Source organism: Pinus tabuliformis, chromosome 5_2 (genome assembly GCF_031772625.1).
Source record: "Pinus tabuliformis cultivar Carrire ecotype Pingquan chromosome 5_2, CPIR1, whole genome shotgun sequence".
In the NCBI taxonomy this organism is placed as follows: domain Eukaryota; kingdom Viridiplantae; phylum Streptophyta; class Pinopsida; order Pinales; family Pinaceae; genus Pinus; species Pinus tabuliformis.
Genome location: NC_142306.1, coordinates 84,322,644 through 84,335,502, shown reverse-complemented (window position 1 = coordinate 84,335,502; position 12,859 = coordinate 84,322,644). Strand labels below are relative to the sequence as shown.

At 37.8% G+C, this 12,859-nt stretch overlaps 1 protein-coding gene across 1 annotated transcript in view; it reads left to right on the top strand.

Annotated features, from left to right (window-relative positions):
- Window positions 1-591: 591 nt before the first annotated feature.
- LOC149157651 (uncharacterized) overlaps window positions 592-12,859 on the top strand; it is a 94,897-nt gene continuing 82,629 nt past the window's right edge. Inside the window, exons 1-3 of the mRNA XM_089433753.1 lie at window positions 592-863; window positions 945-3,550; window positions 11,568-11,683. Coding sequence (XP_089289879.1) covers window positions 592-863; window positions 945-3,550; window positions 11,568-11,683 — 2,994 coding nt within the window. The remainder of the gene's footprint in view (window positions 864-944; window positions 3,551-11,567; window positions 11,684-12,859) is intronic.

Sequence of the window (12,859 nt, the reverse complement as noted above, 5' to 3'; positions counted from 1 at the left end):
CTGGATGCGTGTGGGCGATCTGGTGGACTTCTTATTGGTATCAACCCACGGATTTGTAGGCCCCTCTCGGCCTGGGGGGGCAGAGGTTTTCTTGGTATGGATATTATCCTAGGTGATCTGGGTATACCGATCAGAATTATCAATATTTATGGGCCAAACCAGAATCGTCTCCCCTTCTGGCAAGATTTTCTCAATGGGGGCCATATTACTCAGAATACTGTAATGGGGGGGGATTTCAATTTCTCATTAGGAGCTGGAGAGTCCTGGGGTTATAACGCCCAATGTGACCCCATTGCGGAACAAATGCAATTGCTCTTAGACTCAAACCATATTGTGGACATCCCCATGAACAAGAAGCTACCTACCTGGCACAATCAGCGCACTGGTGAGGCTGCTCTGGGGCGGCGTCTGGACAGGTTTACGATGCATCAGGAATTCATTCAGATATGCCCCCTTTACAGACAATGAGTGGGCTCAGGGGGGCTATCTGACCACCATCTGATTCTTCTACAGATCAGTCAGCATAACTCGAAGCCGCGGTCCCCCTTTAAATTTTTTGCCGGGTATCTCAAAGAACCGGATTATATCAAGATGGTCTCGGACTTCTGGGCAGCTCAGCCCCCTCTGCGGGAACAGAGAAAAGCTTCTGATTTTTGTGAGAGACTCAGAAATCTCAAAGGCTTAACCGAGCACTGGGCGAAATCAAAGAGGCACAGAGATGAGCAGACACTGCAAGATACCGAAGCACAGATAGCCTCTTTGACTAATGAGAAGGGGACGGGTTATCTCTCGGAAGCCTCCAAAACTCTTCTAAAACAAATGCTTGAGCAAAAAGCAAAAATACTACAAGAAAAGGAGGAGCAGTGGAGACTTAAAAGCAGAGCCATTTGGCTCAAAGAAGGGGACTGTAATACTAAATTCTTTCATAACATGGCTAATGGCAGAAAGGCTTCAAATACCATTTGGAGGCTTCCAAAGGAATCAGGCGGTTGGGCTTCCACACACCAGCAGCTGGCAGGCTTAGGGGTTTCACATTTCAAGAGGCTCTTCATGGCTCCGAATGATATTAACCTTCCAGACATCATTAGAGTTGCAGAAAAGTTCCCTCGGTTCGTTGGACAGGATGATATTGAAGACCTTACCAATCCTGTCTCTGCACAGGAACTTGAAAGTACACTTAAATGGTTCAAGAGAGACAAGAGCCCGGGACCGGATGGCTGGCCTGTCGAATTCTACCTGGCCTTCTATGAACTTCTGGGAGAGGATCTTTTAGCAGTTGTTGAGGAGAGCCGGATCTCGGGGCACATCCACCCTCCTATGAACCAGACCTTCATTGCCTTGATACCCAAATCCGATGACCCCACATCCTTCAATGATTTTCGCCCTATATCCCTCTGTAACTGCCTCTACAAAATCATTGCCAAAATCATTGCTAATCGCATTAAGCCGATTCTCTCCTCCCATATATCTGCAGAACAATTTGCATTTCTTCAAAATCGCCATATTCAAGAAGCTATTGGTACTGCCCAGGAAACATTACATTCCATTAAGTTGAAGAACCTAAAAGGTGTTTCCTTAAAAATTGACCTCTCAAAGGCATTTGATAAGGTTAACTGGCTATATCTGAAAATGGTTCTTACCCATCTGGGCTTTCCTCATATGTTTATTAATTGGATCATGGGATGTGTATCCTCTGTCTCGTTTGCCATTCTCATAAATGGAGCAGCCTCTGATCGCTTCTACATCAACAGAGGTATCCGGCAAGGATGCCCTCTCTCCCCACTTCTCTTTCTTATTGTTATGGAGGGCCTGAGTAGGCTTATTGCGGATGCAAAACGGAATGGGGAGTTGTGCGGCCTCAAGATTACTGATCAATTCTCCAAAACACACTTATTATTCGTTGATGACATTCTTATCTTCCTCAATGGCAGCATCAGAGATAGCACTGCTCTATATCACATTCTCCTTCTCTTCTGTAAAGCTACGGGCATGGAGATTAACAGGGACAAGTCCACCAGATCTTTGACGAGATGTACACAACAGGAAACTCAATTGGCTGAACAATTCTTCCCATATCTGGAAAATAACCTACTGGAAGGTATTAAATATCTTGGTTTCAGATTAAGGCCGGATGGATATAAAACTGACCACTGGGCATGGCTGGTTAACAAAATTGAAAAAAGGATTACATGCTGGCACCACCGTTTTCTATCAAAAGCAGGCAGATTACAGTTGATCAAATCTGTACTGGAGGCCACACCTGTTTATTGGATGTCCCTCACATGGATTCCTAAGGGCATCTTACAAAAAATACAACATCTCTGCTACAGATTCCTGTGGAATGGAAATAAAAAGGGTAAGGTATTTGCTTGGACAAGATGGTCCCTTGTATCCATGCCTAAGAAATGGGGTGGATGTGGACTAAAATCCCTCTCTGAATTTGCTCAAGCCTTAACAGCAAAACAGGGCTGGTCTCTCCTTAAGATGGATAGTTTATGGGCTGAAGTTATACATTATAAATACATCTGGCCATCCAACATCATTGATTGGCTCCGCAGACCCTCATGGAACCATCAGAGTGTTTCTGCTATATGGAGAGCTACCCTAAAAGCAATGCCTCTCATCAAGGATAATCTATTATGGAAAATAGGTAATGGTACACAAGTTCGTATTGGGCTTGACCCTTGGCCTGGGTCTGGGAACGCTCATCTCTTGCCGGACGACCTTATCCATCACCTCAACAATAGGGGCATCAAACATCTGGCACAGGTTGGTGATCCACACAGATCCACCATTTTCACTCAGGCATGGGTAACGGATCAACAGTGGCATCTGACTGACGAATGGACTGATATCTGGCAAAGATACATACAAGCACTCACGGAATCTCATATTAAGCTACATGAGCTGGATGACGAACTTATATGGGCACCGGCCAAATCTGGTTCTTATGCACCTAAGTTGGGCTACATAAAGCTCATTGAAGACAGAGAGCCTGAAACTTTCATAAACTGGTGGTCGGATATTTGGCAGCTTCAAGCTCAGCCTAGGACCAGACTCTTAATGTGGAATATTTTGGCAAATAAAATACCTACTGGGGACAATCTTAAAAAAATAGCTTTTGCTGGTTCGAACTGGTGTGTTCTTTGCAGAAAGGTGGAGGAATCTACATCTCATCTCTTTCTCACATGCGAGACCACTATTGCGATCTGGCAGCAGGTCACTCAGACCCTCAACATCCCCACTGCCTGGCATGCTAATGATATACAAGCTGCCTGGACGCATTGGTGGACCGCCGTGTCCGCGGAAAAGGCTAGAAATCTACCTCTAGTTGTGTCCTGGTATATTTGGATCAACCGCAACAATATCATCTTCGAGCAGGGCAGGGTCAACTGGCAGCTCCTTCCACCTACTATCTGCGCAACCTACTCAGAAATCCCTTTTGTTTCAAAACCAAATCCACCTAGACATATCACGCCCGAAATCATCAACAGGGACATGCCTTGGGCCTACTTTGATGGGGCCGCATCGGATCTTGGTTGTGGAGGGGGTATACTTTTTCATGTCACTGATACACATTATTTCCACCTGAGACTGGGACTCGGGCGGGGTACCAATAATCATGCTGAGCTTATTACACTGAGACATCTCCTATTTTTTGCACTATCTAAAAATTATCGACAAATACAAATATTTGGGGACTCAAAGATAGTGATTGACTGGGCAAATAATAAATCCGTCTGTCATACTTATTCTTTGAAACATATCTTGGAAGAAATTGTTTTTTTTAAAACACATTTTGACCGGATCATTGTTTCTCATATCTACAGGGAAAGAAATTCAACTGCTGACCGGCTCTCGAAAGAAGCGGCGGATCGGCCTTTAGGTGATTGGATGATCGAAGAATGCAGTCCAGATGGGATGCACAGGTTTTATCATCGTCCATACATTGATGGTCTCCAACAGGGGGGCAGCCTCCCCATCTGAAGATTTTTGATATACAGGAATTTTTTGTACATAATCGGCACTGCCTGACCGTTACTATTATTTTTGTTTTAGTACATGACCGGAGGTTATACACCTCACTATTTACATCTTTACTGAACTCTAAGTTTTTTTCTGTTTATACTGTATGGATACAGCCCCATCGTATCCAAAGAGACACCTACTGGTTAGAATTTTTGTAACATCTCAGAACTGTGGTCAATGCCACACTTACGCATATGCCTTGGCATCAACAACATGTAATCTCTATTATTTACTCCTTAATAGAAATTACGAACTCTATTTTCCCCGGAAAAAATGTGAAACATTATTGATGGAGGCTAAGAGTAAGATCAATGCTTCTCATGAAAGAACAAAAATTTTAAAAGGAACAAAAATTGTAAATTACTTGTAGAGGGGTTTTCAGTTATTATGGTTAGTCAAAACTATGTTCACTGAGAAGCCAACATACAACAAGGTAACCAATTTAAGGATGGCCTAAAATAGGATGGTGCAGTGTCCAATTCCTGACATGGAAATATGGAATAAATGTTAGAATTTAATTTTTCCAGTAAAGGTTTGATTTGTGGAACCTGGAGTTTCATCAACCAAGCCTACACAAGGTCCCAAGTCATCGAATGGTTATCTTTACTTATTTTCAATTTATAGAAAAAGCCTCTTTTTTGTATATTCAAGAATTATAAATAGTTTAGTCTTTTAATTTTCATAAGGACCGAACGCTTAAGAAGTAGCTTTGATAGTTAACAATTTTGTAATTGTTTTCAATGTAATAATTTCTTTAAAAAGACATCAAGGGACCAGTTTTGGGGTTTCGAATTTTGGCCTCAGAGAAAAAAATGGTTATGTAATGTACAATATTTTCTTGGAGAAGTAATGAAATTTCAAGATGATTCAAACTGTCTGTATTTTTGACATGTTTTCATCCATCATGTTTTCATCCATCTTTTTGTAAGTCATCTACGTGTGATTCTTCTTTGGAAAATGTGTAATGAAGTTGTTGATTTACGTTTAAATATTTGACAGTACATGTATATCTTCATTAAAAGTAACCTTAAATTGTGCTCCACCTTTTCCATCATTTTATTTCTGCAATCTGCCATGTTTTCTACTAAGATTTGGTGTAAAAGATTATGTTGTTTCAACCTTGTACATTAAATCTTCTTCTTTATCTTCTATCTAATCATACTATAATTTTAGTAATTTATTTCACAGATAGCTTGGCCATATTGGAAGGGTTTTTTATTTTCTCCAAGAGCTATAAATACATTACATTCCTAAGAAATATCTTTGGGCAATCATGTGTAAAATGATGGAACAAGGACTTTTCACCTATCCTGCATAGATGTCCTAGGCACTGGCTTCCTTTCAGCCAGATGTTGTCCCTAGGGTACCACATCTTTTGGTTTTGTTATCAAGGAACGAATAACAAAGTTATTTTTTCCTGGGTTTTTCTTTGAAACCATTTTTTTGTCTAGTAACCAAAGAAAGTGTGTTGGCTTATTTTTCTTACCAAATGGAAAATTATTAACAACAATCATCACTCTTATAAGACCACATACTTGCTCAGACACTTCCCAACAAACAACTCCATCCTTGTCTAACCCGAAAAGAACTTTTTCTAGAAGGGTTTGGAGAGAAAAAAAGTCTCCCAAGACCCCAAGTCCTACTTTATCTACCCTTGGTTCTAGTTATTTTTCTCAGAGTATTAAAACTAATCACCCAGAAGCAGTTTCATGAAATTTGAACTCTTCAAAAGGGAATTTTCCTCCCCTTCATTTTCCTTTTCCAAAACCTACTCTTGAAGAAAGATATTTTAAATATGTTTCTTTCTCGTTCCTTGCTTTGTCAGAAGTCGAAGAAATAAAAATTTTAGATACTTTACCCTCATATCAGACCATTTCTGGAATTTATCAGCATGTTCCAATCTTTGTAGTCCCTCCACCCTCCTCTACATCTCAAACAGGGGATATTTTCCCTCTTCCAGATCAAAATATGGTGATTCCATGATTTTTACTCAATAGATATGCTCCTTTGAATTTACCTTAGCCTATGAATGTGATGCCTCAAGATTGCCTGAAGTTGTTGCAAATATTCACAAGAGAGGATGAAATTACAACAGAAAAACATGTGGCTACTTTCTATGCCTTTGCAGAGAACTTAAATGTTGAATATTTGGATGTGGTGATGAGGTTGTTTATATAGTCTTTGGATGGAGAGGCCAGAAAATGGTTCAAAACTCTCCCAACAAATTCAATTAATACTTGGGAAGAATTAGAGAATATTTTTATATAAATATGGGGAGAGAAAAAAGATCATGGCTATTTCCTAACATAATTTAATGCCATTAAAAGGAAGCCAAGGAAAGAAGTTGCAAAATTTATTAAGAGGTTTAAAAAACTTTACAACAGTCTCCCAGTGGAAATTATGCCCCCTCTTGCATCAACTAAGGTGGTTTTTGCAGGAGATTTGAATCAAAATTCGGTTTTACTTTGAGGGAAAGGGGTCTCCCACTTTAGACCAGATTCAAAGAGATGCCTCGGAGATTGAGGCTAATTTATATGCTACTAGAAATCTAAAATAAAAAATTGATCATGCTAATAAGAGAAAGGGAAAAGAAGAGTGATGCAAACCCAATCTCGTATCTAGGAGCAGGTTCGCTCTAGCCCACATGGCCCAATCCTCTATCCAAAAAGGTGTTTCCTTCAACCCTGTGAAATATCTCTATCGGGATCTAAATCGCTTGTAAAACCAAATTACAGTGGGAGGACCTAGAAGGGACAACCAAACTCTACGTGAGTTTGTGTCCAAACTCTACACGATTTGGTGGTATATATATCTATATATATATATATATATATATATATATATATATATATATATATATATATATATATATATATATAACACCCAAGTTATTAAATCTCTCATACATAGCCCCTGAAGCCAATCTCCCTTATTGTGCAAGCGTTATATCCTAACGCTATGCAACAAGCGCTAACCACTAAGCACGGTCTTTTAATTGCTAACCGATGTGTCCCGACATTGGAAGCTCGGTGCATAGACATGGGTGCTCTAACTTTTATTGTCGGGTTAACTTCTCTGGGCTAACACCTCTAGGGTGATGAAATCTCGCTCCTCTGAACCTCTAGGATGACGGAGTATTTCTCCTCTCTACTCGGTCGGTTCGACTTGGGGATCTGGCATATTCTTCCGAGATATTCCTTCCGGGTAGGGTCCACCTTGCCACATAATCCCAACATATCAAGGATGTGCCCTTACAATTACCATCGAGGTAGAACCTCCGGGTGGGGTCTAATCCCACGTCCCTGACACTTAGTCTCCCAAGAAATTGGTCCTTCCGACATAAAACCTTTGGGTAGTCCCCACTTACCACATCTGCCGACACTGAGTTTACCCAACGCTCCCTCTTCCCGTCTCTTAGACTTGGGGTTACTGGCAAATATTCTAGGCTATCCTCTCTGGGATGACATGTCCTGGCACTTCCTTCCAAGTCACGTAGACTTGGGACTTCAACAAACCCACTAGGGTATTATCTCTGGGATGACAGTCTTCGGCTAACAGAGAATGTTTTCTATCTCCTACTCCTGTCAATTAATGATCTCTCGACACGTTTATTTTCACTGCGTTGTTGAATGATGGGCTTCTGTAAATTTTTTAAAAGGCTAAGTGTTACATTTCTCCTCTGTTCTTACTCCTTTTTCTCCTCCGGATTCAAGGTCCCTTGTTCCTCTAACTCAGTCTTAGTCTCTCACCTAATCTCTCTCTAAACTCTAATAACATTATCTTGTGCTTGTAGTGCACGGGAAAGGTATATCTCTCCTAAGCTTCATTGCACTTGAAATATTTGTAAATCCGTTCACAGGAAAGGATTTTATAAGGAAATACACAGCATCCAAAAATCTGCATACAACATACTCTAAATAGAGATATTCCAGATTATATACATATAATTACAAAGGCCCAATTTGGCCAGATTTATAATAACAGGCCCATTTTTTTTTCCTCAAACCAGATCTTGGCTTCTTACAAGCCTCTCGCTTGTCTCCTCATGCTTACTCTCACACACGCTTTCCCATTCTATGATTTCATAATTTATACAAAATAGGATATTGAAACCAATTCAGGTTCAGATCCAAAGAATCCTCACCTAAACCCCTAATCGAGGATTCCTAAATCCAAAAAATCCTAAATTAATCTAACTAACTCTCAACTCTCCAAAATAATCTCACGATCTCTCTTTTTGGTGAAGATCTGAATACATTAATCCTCACATTCATTTATTTATGTACAATTATTCTAATAAATTAAATAATTTCACACACTTAGGAACCAACTCCCTTGGTAAATGAGAAGACCCTTATCCTAGTCAAAATGAATTTTGACTAGGAGGTAAAATGCTCTTGCACCAAAGATGCAGGGTCTTCAAGTCAGCAGAAAGATTCACAGGAGCATAAACTAGATGAGATGACTAAGGTCATCAGAAATTTATCAAATAAATTGGTGAAAATGGAGTCGAAGAATAAAAATCATCCTAGGTATATTTAGCAAGAACTTAACAAAAACATTAATACTCAGTTCAGAATATCTCCTCTGAAAATTTTGCAAAGGGAGAGGAAGGATCAACAAGATCAGGTGCAACCTCCTTTATACCTTGAAGATGAACCAGAGGAAGCACAAGAAGAGACTCTGAAGTTTCAGGAAAATCAGTATTTCACTTTATCAGAGAAGGAAGAAGGAGAAGAAACGTGTGAGGATAATGTTGATTTGGACCCCCAGGTTACTCTAGATGAGGAAGAAATTGATAATTACTGTAGAAAGTTTGTTGATATGATGTGGGCTTAATTTCATAAAATGTATGATTTAAGATCAAGGTAGAGATTCATAACTCAGGACTAGAATGAATAGTAGTCCCAACAACATGTTAAAAAATCTAATGATAAGGGAAAATAACCATTTCAAACTATTCCAGTCCAGAAAGGCGAGTCCTCCAAAATCCATAAAGTCAAAGTCAATTAGGAAAAGCAAACAAATAAGACTACTCAAGGTCAACAGAAAATTCAAAAATATAAAACAGTAGAAGAAGAATAAGAAATAACAAAGAAAAATGTGCACTCTTTCAATTTTGAGAAAGAATTGGAGAAAGTGAAGATTCCAATCCAATTGGCTGAGCTAGCAAAACAACATGCTTATAGAAAGCAGATTACATATTTCATTAACTTATCTCAAGTCTATGTTACTCCAAATATAATAAATTTGCAAGAAGAAAGGTCGGTGGTGATGTTTGGTCCTCATGTGGAGGAACAAGACTCAACCACACCTCCATTTTATATCACCCTTTTAATTCATGATCTCATGTTGCACAACTATATGCTTGACTCAGGGGCCTCTCATAATTTAATGCCTCTTTCTGTTATGAAGTAGTTGAATTTACAGATCACTAAGTCGTATGAATATCTATATTCCTTTGACTCAAAGAGAGTAAAGTCTGTTGGATTGGTAAAATATTTGGTGGTCTCTCTAGCACAAATCCCAGTCAGGAGCATTGTGATGTATGTGGTGGTTCCAGACATCCCAGTAAGATTTGGAATGTTTCTTTCTAGATCTTGGGGCATGAAGCTAGGAGGAGTTCTGAAATTGGATTTCACTTATATTATAATCCAAATATTTGGTGGAGAGGAAAGGAGGTATATCGGGAATCCATATTTGTTAAGACAAGCACCGAAGAGGGAAGTTCAAGTAATTTCACCGTATATAGACATGATAAGGATTTTTCATTTTTTATGTTGGAAGTGAATGATGAAATTGTTGAGGAGACTTAGGTGCAAGTTCCTCAAAATTTTCAAAAGCAAGAAGCAGTGCAAAATTCTATTTGGAAGTTATATTTTGATGGTGCATATTCAAAGGAGGGAAATCGTGCAAGGGTTTTGTTGCATCCCCCAAAGCGTGAAATGATCCCTCTTTCCCACAAATTGGAATTTGATTCCAGAGTCAATAATCACAAAACATGAAGCTCTGATTCTTGGTTTACAGGTTGCCAGGAATATGAAGATTGATTGTTTGTTTGTGTTTGGAGATTAAGAATTGATGGTAAAGCAGATAAGAGGTAAATGCAAAAAAACACCCAAGGCTCCGAGCTTACCAGATTGAAGTGTGTGACTTAGTGGAAAAATTCTTCTCAGAATTTAATATTCAATTCTTCCCAAGAGAAAACAATAAGTTGGTTAATTCACTTGCAGTGGAAGCCAGTACCTTTAAACCTCCACAAAATCCAAAATTGAGGTATGAAGTTGAGATTAGATGTAGGCCTTCTATACCTAACAATATAAAATATTGGAAGGTATTGAGGATAAGGAGTAGATTAAAACAAATTGGAGGTAGATGGAGAGTTTTCTTCTTCAAAAACTTATCAAGAAGAAGTGGGTGAGGATGCTAAAGAAGAAGAAATAGAAGTTGAAGAAGATTTACCTTGGAAGGATTCTATTTCCGACCATAAAATTGTCCAGCTCAAAGGAAACGTGATTCCAAAAAGTTTTGTTCCTTTAGAAAGATTGTTCAATGAAAATGGTGTTCTTGTTAATTTTACTAAGCAGAATTGGAAAGATAGCGTGGAGGATTGAAATATTTGCATTTAGCAGCAACCTAAGTTGGTAAAAATGGAAAAGGGAATTTGAAAACATTACAAACAAAGGTATGTTAATCTATTTAATAAATATTATGATATCTTTGCTTGGACATAGAAATACTTAAAAAAATATAACAAAGATATTATACAACATAAAATTCCTTTAAAATCAAGAGTAAAACCATACAAACAAAATCTTAGATAGATTAACCCTTCGATGCTTCCTTCAATTAAGAAATAAGTTAAGAAGTTGCTTCAGGAGAAAAATATTGTGCCATTGAGATATTCAAATTGGGTAGCAAATCTAGTGTTTGTGAGGAATAAGAATGGGGAAATCAAACTATGTACATATTTTCGAAATGTAAACAAGGAATCTTAAAAAGATAACCACCCTCTTCCCAAGATGGATTACATTCTGCAGGAAGTTGTAGGCTCTTTGAGGATATCAATGATTGATGGGTTTTCCTGATATAACCAAATAGTTGCTCATCCAGATGATCAAAAGAAGACATTCTTCACTTTTATGTATGTTAATATGCCTTTTGGTTTGATGAATATTGGAGCCACATTCCAAAGAGCTAGGGATATAGCCTTTGTTGGGGAAAAAATAAGTTTGTGGTTATTTATTTGGATGATATAACATTTTTTTTCTAAATCAAATGATGAGCATTTGGGACATTTGCAGTAGACTTTCAAGAAGTGCAGAAAATATGGGTTATCCCTGAATCCAAAAAAAATCAAATTTTACTCTTAAGAGAAGGGAAATTATTAGGACATATCGTATCAAAATAAGGAGTTAAAATTTATCCAAAACGTGTAGAAGCAATCAGTGATATACCTTTACCCAGAAACAAGAAGGAAGTACATATTTTCATGGGCAGAATAAATTTTCTCAAGATATTTATTCCAAACTATGCAGAAATTATAAAGGAAATTATTGATATGTTGAAGAAAGATGCAAAAGTAAGGTGGACTCCAACAGCCAAAGAATGTTTTTCAAGGATTAAGAAAGCTTTTGGAGCAGCTCTTAATTTGGTAAGTCTTGATTATGAAAATCCTTTTCAGATTTTTTATTTTGCATCTTCTACTACAATTGCAGCAGTTCTTTTGCAAAAGAATGGAGAAAATAAAGAGTAACTTGTGATATTCTTTAGTGAGGAGTTGAGGGATGTAGAGCTAAAATATAATATTTTAGAAAAGCAAGCATATGCCCTTGTTAAGTATTTGAAGGCATTTAGGACATATATATTACAATCAAATATCGCATCATATGTACCTAATACAATAGTCAAAGATGTACTAACACAGTGGGACGATGAAGGAAGAAGAGGAAAATGGATAGCAAAGATACAAGAGTACAATATGGATATTAGGCCAACTAAGTTAATTAAGGGATATGGATTAGCCAAGATCTTGACGGAAGCCAATTACCAAGCAATTGGAATAAAGTTGTTGGCTGAGATTTCTAAACCGAATATAGTTGGTGGAGAAGATAAATCCAATGAACGTGATAATATAATTTATTATAAGTATCTATTTTTTTATTGGTATAAAACTATTGTGCATTATTTTTTATTTCTCAATTGTCCATCAAATCTTGATAGAACAAAATACAAGGCTCTAAGGATGAAATCTCAAAAGTATGTTATTGTAAATAGTCAGCTATATTGGAGGGATCCAGTTGGTTTTTTGTTGTTGTGTTTAACAAAGGAAGAAATTATTGAAATCATCAATGAATATCATGAATATGCTTGTGGGGTTCATTATAGTTGGAGAGTTACAACATATAAAATCATGAAGGAAGGTTTTTACTAGCTTGCCATGTTTTCTGATGTGTATCAGTTAGTCAAATGCTGTAAAGAATGTCAGTTTTTGTTGAAAATAAGAAGTTGGCACGATTAACATTAATTCCAATATTTGTAGAAGAGCCTTTTAGGCAGTAGGGGTTGAATTTCATAGGGGAAATTAACCCACCTTCCAGTGGACAACATAAGTGGAATTCAACAACCACTGATTATTTTACAAAGTGAGTGGAAGCTATTCCAACCCAGAATACAATGAATTCAGTGGTTATCAAATTTATGGAAGAAAATATATTTGGTAGATATGGTTGTCCAAAAAAATTAGTGGAAGATAATGCTCAAGTGTTTAAATCTGCAAAGCTTATTAATTTTTTCCAGAAATATAATGTAATCCTCAGTCTCTCTACCA